At 38.1% G+C, this 22,207-nt stretch overlaps 1 protein-coding gene across 15 annotated transcripts in view; it reads left to right on the top strand.

Moving 5' to 3' along the window:
* Positions 1–22,207, top strand: part of DST (dystonin) — a 422,554-nt gene that overhangs the window by 263,007 nt on the left and 137,340 nt on the right. For 14 of the 15 annotated variants that reach the window (XM_053913661.2, XM_053913670.2, XM_053913655.2 and 11 more), the window contains 11 exons: positions 380–537; positions 1,055–1,233; positions 1,762–1,900; positions 2,702–2,895; positions 4,092–4,254; positions 5,551–5,634; positions 6,670–6,777; positions 7,351–7,449; positions 17,429–17,557; positions 19,807–19,895; positions 21,218–21,350. In XM_053913661.2, the coding sequence (XP_053769636.1) occupies positions 380–537; positions 1,055–1,233; positions 1,762–1,900; positions 2,702–2,895; positions 4,092–4,254; positions 5,551–5,634; positions 6,670–6,777; positions 7,351–7,449; positions 17,429–17,557; positions 19,807–19,895; positions 21,218–21,350 (1,475 nt within the window). Of the gene's footprint in view, positions 1–379; positions 538–1,054; positions 1,234–1,761; positions 1,901–2,701; positions 2,896–4,091; positions 4,255–5,550; positions 5,635–6,669; positions 6,778–7,350; positions 7,450–10,980; positions 13,678–14,485; positions 17,326–17,428; positions 17,558–19,806; positions 19,896–21,217; positions 21,351–22,207 lie in introns of those variants that run through there. The other variant, XM_053913669.1, reaches the window with a different exon arrangement.

Genomic DNA, 22,207 nt, shown 5'->3' with positions numbered 1-22,207 from the left:
TTTTTAAACATTTTAAAACAACACATTTTAATCTAGCTTTCATTTTTAAGGATTTTTATTTAATTTTTATAATCTGCAACTAATGTGATTGACATTTTTTTGTGAACATAAAAGAGCAATACATTACTTTCCTTGCGTGTGATAAATCAGAAATGGATACTTCAAATGGCATTAGGGGAATTTTATTAAATCTTTGTGAATTGTAAAGTCACTATTTGAAGGTTTATATCCTTAGGTTGGGTTTATGATGATAGCTGGTAACATTAGTCTGAGTCACTGTGTCCCAAGACACAGTAAAACTGCTATATTAAAACATAAGCAAGAAGATCCAGAAGACAGAAGACAAGGTTCTTTCTGAACATTGTGTTTGCTTTCCCAGAGGAACAAGAGGAGTCCGTGTACAATCTCTACATCTCTGAAGTGAGAAACATGAGACTGCGGTTAGAGAACTGTGAAGATCGGTTGATCAGACAGATCCGAACTCCGCTGGAAAGGGACGATTTGCATGAAAGTGTGTTCAGAATCACGGAGCAGGAGGTGAGATTTATAAATGTGCTGGGACCAAATTCGACTTAAGATAAACTACTATCTTAATGACTGTCAAGTCCTGTGACTTCTTACATGCTCGACTTTGCCCAGCGGCCCCTTCGTGAGGTCTGTTTATGTTTTTATTGCTGATTGTAAACTCGGGTTCTGTATTGCACTTCTACCTTTGACTCACGTAGACAAAGGAATGTGCACCCTCTTGCCCACTTTGGTGGAGGCAGGCAGGGCTTCTTCCCCCCAGTGGAGGTCAGTAGACGTTTTTTGATTACCTGCTACATGCAAAAGCACTGGGTAGATGCTTGGGCCTGAAAAGATGGGCGGTAAGGGAATTACTGATAATAAAACTTGAATGCTGTGGCTTAGTTTTCTTAGATAAAGACAAAGTAAAGAATATGTAGAATTTTAAGGTAATGGTCATAATGTAAAATGTGAGTTTTAAAGCTGTTTAAAGAATGATGCCCCATCTGGAGGGAAAACTTAATACCGATGTTTGTTCTCTCTTCTGTAGAAACTAAAGAAAGAGCTAGAGCGCCTTAAAGGTGATTTGGGAACAATCACAAATAAATGTGAAGAATTTTTCAGTCAAGCAGCAGCCTCTGCATCAGTTCCCACCTTACGGTCTGAGCTCAGTGCGGTCGTTCAGAACATGAACCACGTCTACTGTATGTCTTCCATTTACATAGACAAGTACGTAACCACCGTCTTCATATGAGTGTGCTTCATACACCTGTCCCGTTTTTATGTATAAGCTGTACCTTTAAAAATATTCATTGTTATGAATATAAATATCCACTTTTACTTCTTTATGACAATATATTAATTATTTCTATGGATTTATGATGCTGCTTCATGTTGAAAGGGCATGTGCCACAGAGTTAGGGAAGAGTGTATGGCCTTCCCATGTTTTGCCTGTATTTTGGTAGCTCAGCTAGTGCAGCCTGTAGGCTTTTCCTCTCAAGCGTGGTCTAAACAAGGCTTGAAGAAGAGCATCTGATCTTGGAATCTCTCGGTAAACACTGCTTGGGGGTCGGGGCATGGGTTGGAGCCCGTGCTGTCTATTAAGAAAAGAGTCGGGTGAGTATTAGTCTTGTAGTTCATGTATCAGTGATCCGAGATGAAGACTGTGCTATATTATGTGTCATAATGGTGCTTCAGGATTGCCGTAAAGGAAGATAGACATTTACTCTTAGAAGACTGTTTAATTCTCTTTATTAGGTTGAAAACTGTTAATTTGGTATTAAAAAACACTCAAGCTGCAGAAGCCCTTGTAAAACTCTATGAAACTAAACTGTGTGAAGAAGAAGCGGTTATAGCAGACAAGAATAATATCGAGAATCTAATAAGTACTTTAAAGGTATGTCTCGCTCTTGGCTGTTTTACAAGATCTTACTCTAAAGTTATTTCTCTAGCATTTAGATCTTCAAACATCAACCATTCAATATCTTACCCTGATTATATTTATAGTCATTCCACTGCATATCTCTGTAATACCACAGCTAACTGCAAATAAGTGTGTTTGGGCTTTTTTAATTTGAAGCAAGTTCTTCTCATTGAAAGTTTGAATCTTCTTGACTGTAGCTTTTTATAATCAAGAGGAGTTAAAACTAAAAATTAAATCATTGGCAATATATTCTTTTGCTGAAAGAGGCGGTTATTTTAAGAGATGAAGGCGGCCAGAAGAGGAATTAATCTAGGGAAGGAGGAAGACTGATGGCCGTACTCATCTGTACCTACAGAAGTGCGTAGAGAGGCGAGTAAAACTATTGCAAAAACAATTGTGAAAAGTTATCTCAGTGATTTTTTTAATGCGTCCACTCAGTTTTAAACAATGAGTTAATAGATATTTTAGAAATAATCAATGAAAAAGACATTTATGGAGGTAGCCAACTTGCTTATGGAATATTGATATGTAAATTCTGTTAGGCTGAACTTTATTAAATTGTCATGGTTTTTTTTTAGATCAGAGTACAGTCAAATATTGGCAATTTTGTAAGGTTCAACCTCGTACATTATTTCTGTATATGAAAGATAATGTTTCCTTTCTCTGATTTTATGTCAGTCATTTGTAAATAAATTATAAAATTAGGTAAGTAATGTGCTTTCCCAGTGAGTGGTTGACACACTTTTATAATTTTCACCAATTACTGTATTTTAGCAATGGAGAGCTGAAGTAGATGAAAAGAGAGAGGTGTTCCATGACTTAGAGGATGAGCTGCAGAAAGCGAAAGCCATCAGTGATGAAATGTTTAAGACATATAAAGAACGGGACCTCGATTTTGACTGGCACAAAGAAAAAGCAGATCAGTTAGCCGAAAGGTGGCAAAACGTTCACACTCAGATTGACAACAGGTTCGTCTCCTTTTGTTCAGTTTTAGCGCAGATTTAATGTCTATCCTTGGAGTTCAGGTAAAAATCTGAACTTAGGCTGTTTCTTTTTAAACTGTTATAGATAGTTAATTTCAGATACATACATAGTTAATTTCCATATATGGTTAATTGTGTTAATTTCAAGATCTCTAATTGTGTTCCTTTCTTACATGGTGGACTTAAGTAAGACATTTAACTGCAAAATAAATATTTTTACTATGTTATTAGAACTATTGATACACTCTGGCATTTGTATGGTTAATCTACTTGCATTTTTTCTAAAGGGAAAAACAATGTAGTTTTCTACTTATTACCAGCCTACAATATTCGAACACAATATTTAAATAATTCAAAATTATCACCAACTTATAAGACTTAGTAGGAGTGTGGACCATTCACTTTGTAGGGCTGTAGTAGCACTCTGTGCCAGACCTGAGAGATGCTCTTTTTGTGTTGAAGACACAAGAACGTTGAAATCATTCACCCAGTGACTGAAATTAAAAAGTGAAAGGAAATTTGATGGTTTTAGGGCTCATCATAAAAGAAATGGAATAGTGTCTTTTCTCATTCATTTCATGTTTCTATTAATGCAAATAAAATGCTTTTATGGTGTAGTACCAATTCTTGAGAAGTAAAATTATATTCAAATATAACATATTTCATCTCTAAAATATGTGAGATACAGGTTTAGTGTAGTGACTTGAAGTCATAGAGACTGAAATATTTAATCACAACTCCCGGAAAGTACTCTCTCAGTCCATATTGAACCATTCAATGAACTATCTTGTCATTATTTCAGAAGTGAATTGCCATTTGATGCAAGCTTTGGGTAGTCAAGACGTACTGATTGATAATAATTATGGTTAAGTTTTCAGTTTTCCTGCTTTTTAGCCTTAGTGTCTTGGACTTGTCCCTAGGATAATCAGGTGCACAACTCCAAGAGCAATATAAGTTGTACAGCAGCAAGAATAAAATACTTATATTCAACCTGAGCCCTGTGGAATGCCCCTGGAGATGTGCCTCAGGGTGCTGTAACCTTGAATTCTTTACACGTGCCCCTATTGTTGTGCTTAGTGCATTGGAGAACAGTGATTTTGTCTCTCCCTTCTTCTCTATACCTTTCACCCTTCTAATGGATACTACTGGAAACTGTAACTACTCTGTTATGATTTTCTTAGATTACGGGATTTAGAAGGCATTGGCAAATCACTGAAGTACTACAGAGATACCTATCACTCTTTAGATGACTGGATCCAACAAGTGGAAATTACTCAGAGAAAGATTCAGGAAAATCAGCCTGAAAATAGTAAAACCCTAGCCACCCAGTTAAATCAACAGAAGGTATGTGAACACAATTCCTTGTACTAAGGTTGTGTCTGCATTTGCTCATTAATGATCCTTATCTTCCTTTCCCTTGTTAAAAGAATTAGCCAGCAGCTATTTGGAAGAAGGTGGGAAATAAATTATAAATATTAAAATCCTGCAATCTAAACTTACATACAAGGGGGTCCCCAAAAAACCTGGAATTATCCTCTGGAGAGCAAGCCCCTTGTAGTACAGGCTTCCCCTCTAGGTGAGTGTTCTAGGAACCCATCTGTATCAGTGTACCAGCTGGTGTTGTTGTGAGAGGCTGTGTTCTGCCTCAGTGAGTTTTTTTTTTTGATGACTCTTTCAATGTGTTTGCCCATTTCATGGTGGGTGATTTATGAGCACACCTGCCCACACCGTACTGAGTGTCCAGCAGTTTTTGACCAAAAACAGCATGACCCCCATGCCCCACCCTCTTTATTCACCCAATCTTGCCCAAAAGCAACTTTTTTTTTGTTTCCCTGATGAAAAAAGTCCTCAAAGGGAAATGTTTTGCCAGTGTGGAAGAGATGAAACCAAAATGGCAGAAGCACTAAAAGCCATGAAAATCAATGACTGTTCAAAAACTTTTGAGCAGTGGAAAAAATGTCTCGATAGGTGTACTGTACGAAATGGACAGTACCTTGAAGGTGACTGAAGTTTAAACATTAAGAATAAATACACAGTTTTTAATAAATAAATACCAATTTTTTTTGGATCACCTCCCCTTAATATCACTTACTTTGATTTCTTGGAAATGACATTTGAAAGCATGAGGAATAAGAAAGTAACACCCTGGGGCAGTTTTCAAATTCCTAATGGTCATTTAATCACAGGCATGGAAATCTCTTTGACACTCAGCTGGTCACAGTGGTTTTGTGGGGTCCTAAATAAATGAAAATAGCTAGTGGTAGAAAATTAAACAGTCATATTTGACAGAAAGTTCAATGCTTTGAGGGGTTTTTTTTTTCCCCATCTTGATGGGCCAGTAATTTCTAGCTCTGTTTTGATCAGGAGCAGGTAAGGGCCCAGGGCTTCAAGTCTACTTTTGGATACTTTCTATGAAGTTTTATAATTTCTGCTTTGGAAGCTCCATATGGGTGGGTCGTTTATATGCATTATTCTACAAGTTTGTGACTTATCCATAAGGCACGCTACATATTGTATTCTGAGGGCTAAGGAACTATACTATTAAATGATGTGGATATTTCTTAGTTCCTGAGCATTTTAAGTAGTTCAATAGCATAGACATTCCTTGTCATTTTTCTTTTAAATTGTGTGTATGTATAGATGCTGGTGTCAGAAATAGAAATGAAACAGAGCAAAATGGATGAGTGTCAAAAATATGCAGAACAGTACTCAACTACAGTGAAGGTAAGAGGATTCAGTTACTTGCTTCAAATTTAATATTCGGGTTTGTGATTGATTCTACATTGAGCTTTTTAAAGCCTGTGCAAGTCATTTCCCTCTGTGTTAAAAAGTGAAAACAGAGTCCTGGCCGGGTTGCTTGGTTGATTGGAGCGTCATCCCATACACTGTAAAAGGTTGCGGGTTCGATCCCTAGTTGGGACACATACAGGAGGCAACTGATTGATATCTGTCTCTCACATTGATGTTTCTCAATCTCTCTCCCTTCCTCTCTCTCTCTCTAAAATCCATAAAACATATCCTCAGGCGGGGATTAAAATGAAAACAGAGAATCTTTATTTGAAACTTTGTGGCACCTATCTAATAATTCTTTGAAACCTAAGTCACACAACAGCCCCTGGTTTGTTCATTTTCTCTGTGTCTCTCTTCTGGTGCCCACACCCCCCTCCACATGCATAAGAAAAACAGAGCTCTGAAATTCATTTTCCTTTGTGCTCCCTCCCTTTGCCCTTGACCGCTCTCTCTTTAACAATGCTGTAGTATTCCATGAAAGAACCTCTAACTTTTGAGTTCTCATGCTCTTTGAAGTCTGTAATAATAAATCAGCTTTGGCCATCCAGATACACAGTGCGCTTGCCTGACTAGAGGAAAGCGAGGCTGAGTGTAACTAGAATGTTGTACTAAATGTTTCCACGAGCTTCTAAAGAGACTTAGGAACTTTCCTGACCACCCGAAATGTTTCTGATTTTATTGCCACCTTGGGAACATCTCAGGATTGGATAGATTTATGATAGATTCACAAAAAAATGTTGTTTTGTAAAACCAAGGGGGAGGGTGGAGGGGGGGGAGGGAGGTGGGTTTGGCTGGGGTGGGGTGGAGGGGTGGGGAGAAAATGCAGAGAACTATAATTGAACAACAATTTAAAAAAAAAGTGTTGTTTTGTAATAATTCCTTTGAACTTATTCAGTGAAACTAACTTCCAGTTTGGACGCTTTAGCACTTTGCTTCAACTAATTCAATCTCATTGACTCCTTTATCCAGGACTATGAATTACAGACAATGACCTACCGGGCCATGGTAGATTCACAACAGAAATCTCCAGTGAAGCGCCGAAGAATGCAGAGCTCTGCAGATCTCATTATTCAAGAGGTAATAAAAGTTCAGTAGAGAAGGGAGGGCGTGTAAAACAAACAATACTTCAGAAAATTCTTATGTTTGTGTTCTAAAATATATTAATGATAAGTTTACCATTTCAATCATTTTAAACTGTACAGTTCAGTGGCATTCAGGACCCTCACAGTGTTGTGCAGCCTTGACCACTAACCATCTCCAAAAATTGTTCATCATTCCAGGAAGAAACTTTCTACCTAGAAATTCCATTTTATTAGGTTTTTTAAAAAAACCCCTTGAAGGGGAGAGTAATGGGGGGAAATGGGGAAAACTGTAATTGAACAACAATAAAAAACACCCTTCAAAAATCTTTATTCAGGTTTAATTATTAATTGCAGATTATAATAAATATACCTCCTGGTTAAATTCAGAAGAGAACTGCCACTTAGAATGGCTTTCACAACAGTAATAAGCACATTCCCGTCCCCGTTATTGGGGGGTTGTGTACTTTGCTGTTACAGGGCCTAGTTGATACTGTAATCACCACTCGCCGCTACTGAACTCACCTAGGGCACCTGGAGGGTATGTCTGTACTGTTTCCCTTCCTTGCAGTTCATGGACCTGCGGACCCGGTACACGGCTCTGGTCGCCCTCATGACGCACTACATTAAATTCGCTGCGGACTCGCTGAAGAGGCTGGAAGAGGAGGAGGTGAGCGTTAGCTGTGAGCAACTAGCTTCAAAGGAAGAGTGTAGTGTGGTTTGGAAACAGAAAAGGTTGTACGTTAAATTTACATGGTTGATAGCTGATATGTAAGTAAGTATTTAATTATAAAATTAAAGTGAAAACAAGTAGAGGCTTAGGGTTTTTTGACTTGTAATAAGATTTTCTCAAATAGAAAAAAATGTTTTCATTTTCACTGCAGGACTCTAATGGGAACCATTTGATATCTTAAGTTGTTCTACTTAAATTAGGAAATGTTGACACTGGCAGAATTTTTCTCAGTTTTCTCACAGTTAAGAAGTATAATTCTTTGAAGTACAGTGGCTACTGCTGTAATGTCTACAGAAATGCTGTGTAAATACATCTGTTTTATGTATTATAAATTAATTTATATCTTCGAAGATTTAAAACATAAAAGCCATTAATTTAGAAGTAGGAGGTACTTGTACAAAATGATAATACTTTTTAAGAATTGTGGAGTTGTTTTTGTTTTTATTTTTAATCAAAAAGATATAGTATATAAGAAGACTGTTTAACTACCAATCTAATTTTGAGGGATTCTGCATTTTAAAGTATATATTCACAAATAGAGTGAGGAGTTATTTATGAAAATATCTCGTCATAACAGGCTAATGTATATACTTTTGAAGGGATTATACTCTTGCTTTATCATCTCGGTATGCTTTCTCTTCCTGACCTCAGAACAGACGAAAATAGTAGACTCAATGCTGACATTATTAAACTGTCTGGCGTTAGTCGTTCTAAATTAGACTGTTGTTGAAATTCTGAAGATGATTATACTTAGTATATCTGTGCACATAATGAGTGAACTAAAACAGCAGTAAATGTTAAATAGATGTTACTTTCTTAGTTTCTAAAAACGAGTCTGCATTTGTAAACTATTTTAGTCTGTTCAGTGTTAACAGTTTTCTGCAACTAAGTCGCTAACATAGCTAATTGCAAGTCTTTATAATTAGTTTCCTTTGTGTTTAGAAAGGAGAACCAGATTATTTGTGACCGTCCAAATAATTGGCATACACCTCTCATTTATTAAAAAAATCCATAATTTTTATATTTTGACTTTTTGAGAGATACCGTTCCATTTAAATGGCATACAGGTCGTTTAAATTGTATTTTTAGTTGTTAAATTGTAAATGTAAATTTTAGTTGTTAAATAAAATAAATCCTTTTCCTTTTTTTTGTAATATATAACTTATTGCACACATACAAGCCACTTTGCTCAAGCTTATCTTATGAGGTAGGATACTAATTATAGAACCAAATGATATTTCCACAAAGCCTGAATATATACAAATTATGCTTGTCATCCTTTGAAACATAAAGGAATTATAATGAATTGAAAGTCAAAACAATATAGACAATACAAATACTATAATATAAAATAGATTTTTAAAAATTCCTGAATAAAAATTCACCACTTAAGAGTTATATTAATGGAATGTAAAAGGTGTATTTTATAAAAGATATATAGCTCAGCTTTTAGACTCCAAAGGGTAGTGTTTCTTCCACTGAGTCTGTGAAGACCCACGTGAGAAACCTTGGTCTTCTGAGAGTAGCATTTTCCATAATAAACATGAAGTCAAAGAAGGATGCAAGCTAATTTTAGAAGATAATATCAAATTAGAAACGAAAGTAGAGTACCTATAATGGATATTAGACAGATAAAGAGATTTTTTTAGTCTGTGTTGAGAGGAAAGTGTATTAAATATTAATTGCTGATATTAGACAGTATTGTCCTTGGGGAAAAGTTAGAGAAAACTCGAGGAAATTATTTTTATATGAATAAGCTTGAAATCTCTAAGAAAGCAAATCAACAATGGGACTAAATTATTTCTAGTAATTTTTCTAGTATTTGCTAAAAAAATTCAGAGTATCTAGACAATGTGAGATTATTAACAATCAATAAAATTACTTTAAGATACTGAGGGTTCAATAACATTTTTTTTTTCCTGAGAGAATTTTTAATTTTTTAAACCTTAGAACATAACTAAGAAAAAAATAGGCTCAAAAATTCTTAGCAATAGCTAACCTCTAAAGGGGGGTTGTTAAAAAATTGAGAAAGACCCTGTTAGAAGTAAACTAATTAGAAATATTGAAAATTTAGTGTTTTAACCGATAAAATGTTTAAGTGTCCCTAGAAGTTGACCCTGATAACGAGACAGAGCACTAGCACCAAGTGCTGCAGACCGCGGTGAGGTTTGCTCAAAATGAATTCTTGTCCTAAAGCACATTCAGGTTAGCAAAGGAGACAGCTGAAATTTTTGTCAAAAGTATGGATGTCCAAGAAATTTGAGGAAGCAAAATAAGATATATGGTCTGTACTGTAAATTAAATTATTTAATTATCGAAATTTAGCAAAGCTTCTCAATTTAAAAAAATATGCTCTAGAATAATTTCTCGACTCTTGTTTAAACTGTTTGTAATTATGGTTTTGGGCTGATGATTTGAAACTAACAACTTTATGGTATTAACAAAGAGAAAGTAAGTAGCGACTGAAAACGAGCTCTGACCGTATATTTCTGTAGTCAATGCCAAGTGTGTTCCTCCCAGCTGAGATTGATTTTTATCATGACCAAGCTAAAAAAAAAATCTTCTTACATTTTATTTTATACATTGATGCTAAATCCCTAAGTACATTTTCAAAAGTATTTATATTTAACAAATATCTTTGTATTTACGGAGTATCTAAAGGTACTTGTCAAGGTGGATTTGTATGAGGCATGTCATTAACAAGAGCACCCAAATCTGTGAGTATATGAAGCACCTCTTTTCTAAAGCCACCAGAGGCTGTAGCTGCCTTTGCATTAGCAATTCTGATTACGGTTGTCTTAATATGGGAGTATGAACAAGTAAGAGATTTGACTTTAGAAATGACAAGTTGTTGTATAATTTTCCTTCTTCCCCATGTTAAGTATTATTTCCTGATTTGGCTTTCGGTTCCAAAGTTCTGTATTTTGTTTCTTTAACCGTAAAACAGAGGGATGTGAACATCATTTTTAATTTCCATTGGGCTGGATATAGAAAACCAAATTCTTTAATGTCATTTGGTTCCTAGATGTTGTATGTTCTTATCAGCTTGGACTGAGTTGTGGGCGAGGGCAGAAAGAGCACTGTTGTGAAAGCTTGCAAAATTATTTAGCCTCCCTGTACCTCAGTTTTCTTATCTATAAGCGATATGTTTTGGAAGGTCCCTTTTTGCTATAAAATCCTGAGCTAGCTAATTTTTACAACCAAACTATTTCTGAGAGATCAAAAAAAAAAGATACTTTGGTTTAGAAAATCTGTTATGAAGGGTTTTTACCTTCTCCTTTTGCTGACTGTCTGAAGCTTCCTTTCTGAAGAAGGTGGTGGTGGTGGTGGTGGTGATGGTGATGGTGGCAGTGCTTGTTTGGCATTTCGGTTCACTTGTTTTCGTAAGTGCTTTTCTGGGCCTGGCTTCAGATTTTTAAAGACAAATTGGAGTAGACCAGGTGTGACACTTTTAAACATCTCTTGTAGATGAAAAGGTGTAAGGAGACCTCTGAACATGGGGCATATTCAGATCTGCTGCAGCGCCAGAAGGCCACAATGATTGAGAATAGCAAACTTACAGGAAAGATAAGTGAACTGGAGAAAATGGTAGCTGAACTAAAGAAAGAAAAGTCCCAGGTAGAGGAGGAACTTCCGAAGGTCAAGGAGGCTGCAGAAAATGAATTGAGAAGGCAGCAGCGGAATGTGCAGGACATCGCCCTGCAGAAGATCCGAGCTGAGAGTGAAGCGAAGCAGTACCGCAGGGAGCTGGAGAGCATTGTGCGGGAGAAGGAGGCCGCAGAGCGGGAGCTGGAACGCGTGAGGAGGCTCACGGCCGAGGCCGAGACCAGGAGGGTGGCCGTGGAGGAAAACCTCTGCAAATTCCGGAGCCAACTAGAGGAAAACACCTTTACAAGAAGATCCCTGGAAGATCACCTAAAAAGGAAAGATTCGAGTCTCAGTGACTTGGAGCAACAAAAGAATAAGTTAATGGAAGAATTAAGAAGAAAGAGAGACAATGAGGAAGAACTCTTGAAGCGGATAAAACAGATGGAAAAAGATCTGACATCTCAAAAGCAGATAGCAGAGCAACAGCTGAAAGAAAAGCAGAAAATTGAATTAGAAGCCAGGAGGAAAATAACCGAGATTCAGTTTTCATGTAGGGAGAGTATGCTGCCCACATGTGTTGTCCCAGAGAAAGAGCAGGACAAACAGAAGGCAGAAGAGCTCAAGCAGCAGGTGCACGAGTTGGTGACCGCCAACAGAAAGGCCGAGAAGGACATGAGGGAGCTCAAGTATGAACTCAGCGCCCTCCAGCTGGAAAAGACCTCGTCTGAGGAAAAGGCTCGCTTGCTGAAAGAAAAACTCGATGAAACAAATAACACACTGAAGTGCCTTAAGTTAGAGTTGGAAAGGAAAGACCAGGTAGAGGAAGGGTATTCTCAGCAGCTCAGAGAACTGGGGCGGCAGTTGAACCAAACTGCGGGTAAAGCGGAAGAAGTCATGCAAGAAGCCAATGATCTGAAGAAAATAAAGCACAACTATGAGCTGGAATTAGAATCTCTCCAGCAGGAAAAGGGGAAGCTGCAAAGAGAAGTAGACAGGATCACCAGGACGCACGCGATAACCGAGAGGGATATTCTGCACTTAAATTCACAGGTGAATTCTTTTCAGGGTGAAAAGGAATTCTCTAATGAAAGACTGCAGTTCTGCCAGAGAAAATCAGACCATCTAAAAGAACAATTTGAGAAAAGCCATGCACAGTTGCTTCAGAACATTAAAGCTGAAAAAGAAAATAATGATAAAATCCAAAAGCTTAAGGAAGAATTGGAGAGAAGTAATAAGTGTGCAGAAATGTTAAAACAAAAAGTAGATGAGCTCAGTAGGCAGAATAATGAAACCAAGTTAGTGATGCAGAGAATTCAGGCAGAATCGGCCAATGTGGTTTTAGAGAAACAAGCGATCCAGCAAAGGTGCGAAGCACTCAAAATCCAGGCGAGTGGTTTTAAGGAACAGCTGCGCAACACAAATGAACACTTGCACAAACAGACCAAAACAGAGCAGGATTTCCATCAAAGAATCAAATGCCTAGAAGAAGACCTGGCCAAAAGTCAAAACTTAGTGAGCGAATTTAAACAGAAGTGTGACCAGCAGAACATTATCATCCGGAACACTGAGAAAGAGGTTAGAAATCTGAATGCTGAGCTGAATGCTTCCAAAGAGGAAAAGCGCCTGGGCGAGCAGAAAGTACAGCTGCAGCAAGCTCAGGTGCAAGAGTTAAATAACAAGTTGAAAAAGGTACAGGACGAACTGTACTTAAAGACCATAGAGGAACAGATGACCCACAGAAAGATGGTCCTGTTTCAGGAAGAATCTGATAAATTCAAACGTTCAGCAGAGGAGTTTCGGAAAAAGATGGAAAAATTGATGGACTCCAAAGTCATCACTGAAAATGACATTTCGTGCATCAAACTTGACTTTGTGTCTCTTCAGAGAGAAAACTGCAGAGCTCAAGAGAATGCTAAGCTCTGTGAAACAAATATTAGAGAACTTGAAAGACAGCTTCAGCAATATCGTGAGCAAACCCAACAAGGGCGGAATGTGGAAGCAAATAATTACCAAAAATGTCGGAAACTTGAAGAGGAACTGGTAGCCCAGAAACGTGAAGTTGAAAGACTGAAGCAAAAAATGGATCAACAGATAAAGGAACATGAACACCAATTAGTTTTGCTCCAGTGTGAAATCCAAAAGAAGAGCCCAACCAAAGACTGTACCTTCAAGCCAGAGTTTGAGGTGTCAGTGAAGGAGCGTCAATACTCTGGGGACCTCTCCTCTAGGAACACAGGACAGCCTCACCCAAGGGCCAGATCTCCTCTGTTGAGATGGGCTCAGGAACCACAGCAGTTGGAAGAAAAGTGGCAACATCGGGTTGTGGAACAAAAGGACGTCCAGTGCTGGCCAGCAGGTGCTCCGCTGGAGAAAGAGAAAAGCCAGCAGTGTTACTCTGAGTATTTTTCTCAAACAAGCACCGAATTGCAAATAACTTTTGATGAGAAAAACCCTAGTTCAAGACTCTCAGAAATAGAGAAGATAAGAGATAAACCTCTGTACAATTCCAGACAACCCGTTAGATACAAAGATGACAAATGCGAAGTGGACCTGGTGAAGCTTTTGGCACCATTAGAGGTATAATCTGGATTGTAAGACCTATGAGCTACCTGTGTTAAGTTTCCTCTCCTGTTTCCTTTCTCTGCTAGATCAGATTTTTAAAAAAAATGTTAAATGTGATTGGCTGTCATTCTGACAGAAAAATAATGCTATCATTTTCTAGTGATTTACTTGAATCTTTAGTACAAATTATCTATCTTTAATTTTTAAGGGTTTGAGATTAAACACACAGATATAATGGTTATACTGTTATATCTATGGGATTATATTCTGAAAAATATGCCCATTAGAAAAACTAGAAAACTAAAAAAAACTAGAAAACCAAGCAGTTAACTTTAATTTCTAACATGTTCTCTGGACAAATTTTGTCTCAGTCTTTTTTCAACTGAATTTATTGGAGTGACATTGGTTAATAAAATTACAGGTTTCAGGTGTTCCGTTCTGTCACACATCATCTGTATATTATATTGTGTGCTCAACTCCCCAAGTGAAGTCTCCTTCCATCAGCATTTATTCCCCCTTTACCCTCTTCTATGTCCCTCACTCCCTGTCCCTCTCATAATCACCATACTGTTGTCTGTGAGTTTGTTTGTTTTTTCTTAACCCCTTCACCTTCCTACTCTTTTAATGCCTTAATTGTCATCTAAAGTAAGCTTCAGACTCTCAACGTATATTCCTTATTCCTGAACTCTCTTTGGTTTGAAATTTTTCTTTTCTTTACTTATCTCATCTTTGTTATTCTAGGAATTGTATTTGGATTAAGAATGGGTAGAGTGACATAATATTCTTTAGATGACTTTTAATGCCTTATAAATTCCTGTTACAGATAGCTAAGAACAAGCAGTATGATATGCATACAGAAGCCACAGCATTAAAACAAGACAAGAACCCATTTTCCAGTGCTGAAGAATGGATGCTTGGACTCAGGAGAGATTTTCTTAAGAAAGGCTTAGAACCGGAGACCTCCCAGAACTTCGATGGCGACCGTGCGTGCTCGGTTAGGGATGATGAGTTTACATTCCAAGGGCTCCGGCACACGGTGACTGCCAGGCAGTTGGTCGAAGCTAAGCTTCTGGACATGAAAACCATTGAGCAGCTGCGACTTGGCCTTAAGACTGTTGAAGAAGTTCAGAAAACTCTCAGCAAGTTTTTGACAAAAGCCACCTCAATTGCAGGGCTTTACCTAGAATCTACAAAGGAAAAGATTTCATTTGCCTCAGCAGCCAAGAAAATCCTAATAGACAAAATGATGGCTTTAGCATTTTTAGAAGCTCAGGCTGCAACAGGTTTTCTAATCGATCCCATTGCAGGTCAGACGTATTCTGTCGAAGATGCGGTCCTTAGAGGAGTTGTTGACCCCGAGTTCAAAGTTAGGCTCCTTGAGGCAGAGAAGGCAGCCCTGGGATATTCATATAACTCTAAGACATTGTCAGTGTTTCAAGCTATGGAAAATAGAGTGCTTGACCGACAAAAAGGTAAACATATCATGGAGGCCCAGATCGCCAGCGGGGGCGTCATCGACCCCGTGAGAGGCATCCGCGTCCCGCCAGAAATTGCTCTGCAGCAAGGCTTGTTAAACAATGCCATCCTGCAGTTTCTACACGAGCCATCGAGCCACACGAGAGTTTTTCCTAACCCCAATAACAAGCAGGCTCTGTACTATTCAGAATTACTGCGAATGTGTGTGTTCGATGTAGATTGCCAGTGCTTTCTGTTTCCTTTCGGGGAGAGGAACATTTCCAATCTCAATGTATCCAAAACACACAGGATTTCTGTGGTAGACACTAAGACAGGAGCAGAACTGACTGCCTATGAGGCTTTCCAGAGAAACCTCATTGAAAAAAGTACCTACCTAGAACTGTCAGGGCAGCAGTACCAGTGGAGGGAAGCCACGTTTTTTGAATCCTATGGGCATCCTTCTCACATGCTGACTGACACTAAAACAGGATTGCAGTTCAACATTGATGAGGCTGTGGAGCAGGGAACAGTTGACAAAGCCTTGGTGAAAAAGTATCAGGAAGGCCACATCACGCTCACAGAACTTGCCGATGCTTTGCTCAGCAAGTTAGTTCCCAAGAAGGATTTGCATAGTCCCATTGCGGGGTATTGGCTGACTTCTAGTGGAGAAAGGATCTCTGTGCTAAAGGCCTCCCGTAGAAATTTGATCGATCGGATTACTGCCCTCAGATGCCTTGAAGCCCAAGTCAGCACTGGGGGCATAATTGATCCTATTTCTGGCAAAAGGTACCGGGTGGCTGAAGCTTTGCATAGAGGCCTAGTTGATGAGGGGTTTGCCCAGCAGCTGCGACAGTGTGAATTAGTAATGACGGGGATTAACCATCCCGTCAAGAACAAAGCGATGTCCGTGGTGGAAGCTGTGAATGCAAATATCATAAGCAAGGAAATGGGAATCAGATGTTTGGAGTTTCAGTACTTGACCGGGGGGTTGATAGAGCCACAGGCTCACTCCCGGTTGTCGATAGAAGAGGCTCTCCAAGTCAGTATTATAGATGTCTTCCTTGCCACTAACCTCAAAGATCAAAAGTCGTATGTCAGAAATATCATATGCCCCCAAACAAAAAGAAAGTTGACCTATAAAGAAGCCTTAGAGAATGCAGATTTTGATTTCCACACAGGACTTAAACTCTTAGAAGTGTCTGAACCCTTGATGACGGGAATTTCCAGCCTCTATTATTCTTCATAATAGGACGTGTTGAGTAACTCTGCACAGGGGAGATGCTGTCTAGTTCATGCGGTCTGTCCAGAGCAGGACAGTGTCAGCTGCAGGGACAGTCTAGTAATTGTGTCACGTATTCAAAGCAGTATTTACTTCGGGAGGGCTGGAAATAGCTGACTGTTCAGAAGAGAGAATGATTTTTAAATTGAAAAAACAACAACAACAAAAGATTTACTGTTCTTAAAAATGGTTTCATTTAGCTTTGAAATTAGTTCTTTCAATCCTGCTCACTCTAAAATAAAGGTGTTTTGCTGAGAGTACAGCATAAACTTGATGAACTCCAACCAGTTCAGAGAGAGCATCCTTTCCTCAGAACTCTCCATCACTGAATAGATCCAGCCTGATGTTAGGGTTTCCCTTTATTAAATGATCCCTTACACTCCCTGAAAGAGCACTTCAAAGAGCACCAAGGAATCACAGAGAGAGATGTACATTCTTTCCCAGCTTCCCTGAGGCCAGTGTTTTACACTGCCTTAAAAAATGAAAAAGTTTTTAGTTTTCTGCATGTAGTCACATTTCTTTACATATTAAATGTTTACTACAGTCTTCCATTTCTACTTAGACTTTGTGATGAATGGACTGTGTGTTGGAAGAGAGGGAAAGATTTTTCTTCATTGTATGTATTTTTCAAAAGTGTGCACTCATTGTTCATTCTTTCCGCTTTCCGCGGTCTCAGATGGTACTTTACTGTCAGACCATTGTGTTTGTGATGCTAATGCAAAGGCAGCGGTTCAGATATCCTCCAGTGCTTCATTAATAAAGTCAAGGTTTTGTGTGTGTGTGTTTTTAAATTTGTCACACTGATAGACCAGCTGGGAGGTTAAAGAACGTTTGTCACAGCTTCCCTTGTTACCATAAACATTTTGGAAGTACATCCACGGTGTGACGTGGTAAACATGGTTAAGTGCATGAATAAAGTATCTCAGTAACCTGTGTGTGATAAAAACCTTTCTACACTCTTGTTTTCTGTGGAGATGTCAGGCTCAGCCATTTACTGGAATGTATCTTTTTTTTACTACTCATATCTGTCAGAAGTCACTGGAAGAAGAAAAGAAAGAACATGTTGAAAAAGCCAAAGAATTACAGAAATGGGTATCAAATATCAGCAAGACATTGAGGGATGGAGAGAAGTCTGGAAAATCTCCCTTCTCTAAGCAAAAGGTATTCACTGAGGGCCTGGTTGATAATAATAATAATAATAATAATAATAATAATAATAATAGTGGGGAGAATTTATAAGATGAGACAGTCCATCCAAAAAATGTTTCATTCTTTACCTTAATCCCCCTCTCCATTTTTATAGACAGTTCTAATGAGGATCAGAGAGGTTGAGTCACTTGCCCAATGAATCACAGTATTTGGCAGGCAGAAGAAGGTGTTTTCTGATTCCAAAGCCTGAACTGTGTATTAGTCTTAATAATAGTGAACTAATATGTTGTGCTGCTTCTCCAGCACAGCAATAGTTACCTCTGCTTCTCAATTACTGTGATGAGCATTGTGAAGAGGAGAGGCATCCTGTTTTGCACCCAGAAAAGACCCATGCACTCCATATCACACATGTATGCAGTCTCTTTCTCAACAAAGGTAAACCAAACTTTCAACAATTACAAAAATACAAACTAGGATAAACATTTTTGAGGATTGAGTTTAGTTGTGCTTTTTTGGACCTTTTCTGGTTTATGAAGAAATGTCCTCCAGTCAGTGACTGGAAATTCGAGATTCTTTCCCTTACCTACATGAATTCCTCAGCTCTGTGGGCTATCTCCTGTACCCCAACTGCCTGGCATTAGCTGTATAGCTCCGGCTCCTGAGATGTTCGTGTTCCTTGCTGTCTGTTGGACTGCCTCCACTTGAAGCTCTAAGGGCATTGGTCGAAATTCCAGCATTGCTGCTGCTGGTGACAGCACTGGGATTGCAGCTGTGTTCTTAAAAATTGCCACTAGGTTAGGCAGCATTTTTCTTGAAAACTTTTCCTGCATTGCCCCTCCGCTCCTGCCTGACCTTTGGAAGTTTTAGGGGCTATTGTTAGCTCTCATTAGCTGCCCTTTGTAGCTCTGCATCAGTACTCACTTGTCATCAGTTGGCGTTGCTGACATCATTATATAGGGGAAACTTCAGTGTCCTGTCTAATTTTCCCTATGATATGAGGCAGACGTAATTCTTTATCTGCCTCCCCACCCTTGAAGTTTACAGCCCTGAGCATATACTTGAATTATTCAATTGAAATAAAACTATATTAGCTCACAGTCTTGCATACTATATTTCATAAAGTGAAGAAGAAATAAGAAGCTCAAAAGCAATTACATTTGGTGTTTTAAATGCAAAACCGTCAAAGTAAGGTTATGCATATATTTACTTTAAAATATCTTCTTTCCTTCCCCCCCCCCCCCTTGTCAAATAGGAAGAGAACTAAAATAGGGACAACAACGTAGCAAGGATATCTTGGGAGAAAGAGTTGCATTTGAGAAATGTGGATTATAAACCCTTGGAATTTTCTCATTCTGTAGTTTTAAATTCTTCAAAATTTCACCACATCAGTTTTAGACCTACTGGACATAAAGTAGATACTTTTTTAGTGAAGATCATGGCCTAAATTATAAATTTCTAATAACACTGATAAAGGAATTTAAGGCAATTTGATGTGAATAATAAATGTCTTTTAAAATATCATTATGGCCTCAGTATTACCTGTAACCATTAAAAATAGACTTTAGTTGACTCTTAATGGAATACATCAGGGGGAAAGATACCTTTTTATTGACCCATCATTAACTCTCATTTCTGCTCATTTAAAAGAATGGCAACTTCTGATATTAGGTATTCAGAAGTGATATACTGAGGAATTAGGAGAAAGTGTTACTTGCTATCCTCAAACAGATCAATTTTATTCCTCTGACCATCATGAGCAACTTTTGCAACTGAGTCTTAGCAATAAAAATTATTTAATCTTGATCTGCAGGCATGCAGATTAAACTGTCACCATACATTTTGCAAAAGGAGCATTGTACTCAGGAACTTGAGGGAGGAGGATGCTTGTTGGGAGTGGTGGTCTTCAGTCATGTAATTGGGGGGCCCAAGGATGACATTGGCCAGTGCTGGATCTCTGGCCACCTGGGCTGTCTGTTAAGGCAACCTTGATTCATGGTTGAGCTGGGACAAATGCAAGGACCATATAATGCTGCATTACTGTTTCCTCACGAAATAATAAGGCTTTTCTTAATCATTCATTCTAAACATAAAGTACTCCTTCTATCCAGGCCCATACACTGATGATAAGTGATGGGTTATTGACTTGGGTCACCCAGAAAATAGACATCATTTGGGTCTTGCAAACCTGATTTGTTTTTAAAAATTACTGTTTGTTAGTTTCTATGAGGGCGGAATTTGAGTGTGTTTTTCATACCTTGCAGATTTCCAGTGAAGAAATATTAACCAAGAAGGAACAGTTATCCGAGGCACGTCAGACTATGCAGCTATTTTTGGCTAAAAACAGAGACAAGTATGTTGGTTTCCATTAACTTTTATTCAGTGTAGGAAAGTGGTCTTAAAAATGCTCAGGAAAGTAGAAGATGGTAAATTTTATTTGAGATTTTTTTAATGAAATTCAATCACAGATTTACTTAGTAATGTAATAACATAAGATCTTAAATTGAGCAATTTAAGTAACTGTCATTTTTAGTTACTTTGTCTGTGTTTACCAAAAACCTGAGAGGTACTTATTATCTGCATATATTACTGATAAGAAAATAGGCTCGAGAGGTTAAGGATTAGTAAGTAGCTAGTGAGTTGCGAAGATTCCAAGCCAAGTCTTAATATAAGTAGCACTGTCTGAAATTTGTTTTTTGGAAAATATCATCTTCATTTTATTAAATAAGTGTAAATATTTCCTGAGGCCTGAAATGACTCTTGTAAAGTCAAGTCATTCAGGTCTTGTGGCTTATACTCCAGTACTCTTTCATACCATCCCGTGGATGTTTGGATTAAGGCAGAAGAAAAGGAGAGGAGAGAGGAAAAAGGAAAAAGATAAGGAGCTAGTTGAGGAAAATAGGGTGGAGAAAAAAAGGCCAGATGGTAGGCTGTCCCATGCGGAAGCAGTGAGACCGGACACAGGCAGGCGCCCACCAGTGATACAGGCCCGGTGTTTTCCGAGTGGCCCCATCACTCACTCCGGGAGAGAAGGTTAGAATGAGGGGCACAAAAAAAAAAAAATGTGTAATGTTCTTGGAGTTCTTAATGGGAAACCTGGTTTCTCACATGTTGCTCCTACTTTTTGCAACAAGGCACTTTATATATTTCAGCTCACACCTCAGGCAGGGAAGGAATCTACCCTTTTCTTAAACCTGTTTTGACTGTCCACTTTAGGATTATTCTAGAATGATTTTATATTGTACCTTAGGGAATCAGGTTGGTTTCCTCTTTATCCTTCATCTTAAACAAGTTTCACTTTGAGTAACAATGGTGCCTTATTGTCCCTTTTCCATGTTGCGACTAACAATGCCAACTTTCCCCCTATCAGACAGCAGCTATTGGTATTTCAGAATCTTGTGTATGCTAGAGAGGTGCTGACATAGTAGTTCACTTTCCTTCAGTCCCTTTATTTAGGCAAGAGAAGGATTCCTAGATGTGTTTAGGGCCGTCCTTAATTTTCACATTCAGCCGTTTGAAGATCTGAGTTATCTGAGGTTATATTAAAAGGTTATATTTTATTTTATGATTGTGTACTTATTTAGAAAAGTATTTTACAAAATCATTGAGCCTGGTACATCATCTTTATCACCTGAAGACTTGCGCTCCTCACTTCATACTTTCTGGTTATTTTAGAATGACAGATGAAGAGAGAAATGAATTGGAAAAACAAGTAAAAACTCTTCAAGAAAGTTATAATTTATTTAGTGAATCTCTGACACAACTTCAAGAGTCAGAAGCTGTGGGAGATGTAAAGGTAGAGGAGAAGGTAATATTATTAAAACATGAGGCTGTTTCAAGGTTCTTAGTTTTATTGCATGATTGTATAGAAATGTATGTCGGTGGTAAAGAAATGACCCTAAATTGTGTACATGGAAAAAACATGGAGTTTACTTAAGTATTTGGAGATTTGTGTTGTTTTTTAAATGCAGTATTACCCTTGCTGTCATCAGTTTCTGTGACATCTTAATCTCTGCCTTGCATGGTAAAAGAAAAGAATCATTCATTTTTCTAACTCTTCTCTTTAAGAGCCATTCTCTTACTGCTAATTAGGTATTTTACTACATAAATGTGATGTTATACTTGTACAATAGCCTGGGAGTCACCTCTACCAGTGACATTGGAGTGTTATGGGATTTTAAAAAATTTTTTCAGAGATATCATGGGATTTATTTGAGTAACACTGAGCCATATGTTATAATGAGGATGCCCTAGCATCTTCTTAAAATATAACAGAAATCACTTAAAATTTGGCCTGCCCTTAAGTTTTTAAAACTTGATAATACATATTCACAATGTTCAATATTCAAAAATGTTATCTCTGTATTCAATTCCCTTACTCCCTGGAGTACTTTACACACTATTTGTCTCATTTGGGGTTTTGTGACAATTTTTCCGGTGCATTATGTTTCAACTGGGAAGCAGTCTGTATGCTGTAAACATCAGTAGCATGGGGTTTGACACACTCTCTTTCGTGTTAGTAGACTAATCTCACCCAATTGCAGAAAGCATGGTTTGCCTTCTGGGTACGTGTCCTGTTTTCTCACTATCATCATTTACTCTGTTGTGTCTTCACTAACCTTGTTAATGTACACAGTATTAAGTTTTCAATTCACAGATGCATGT

This window comes from Desmodus rotundus, chromosome 11, assembly GCF_022682495.2.
Source record: "Desmodus rotundus isolate HL8 chromosome 11, HLdesRot8A.1, whole genome shotgun sequence".
NCBI classification, from domain to species: Eukaryota; Metazoa; Chordata; class Mammalia; order Chiroptera; family Phyllostomidae; genus Desmodus; species Desmodus rotundus.
This window is presented reverse-complemented; position numbering and strand designations above follow the sequence as displayed.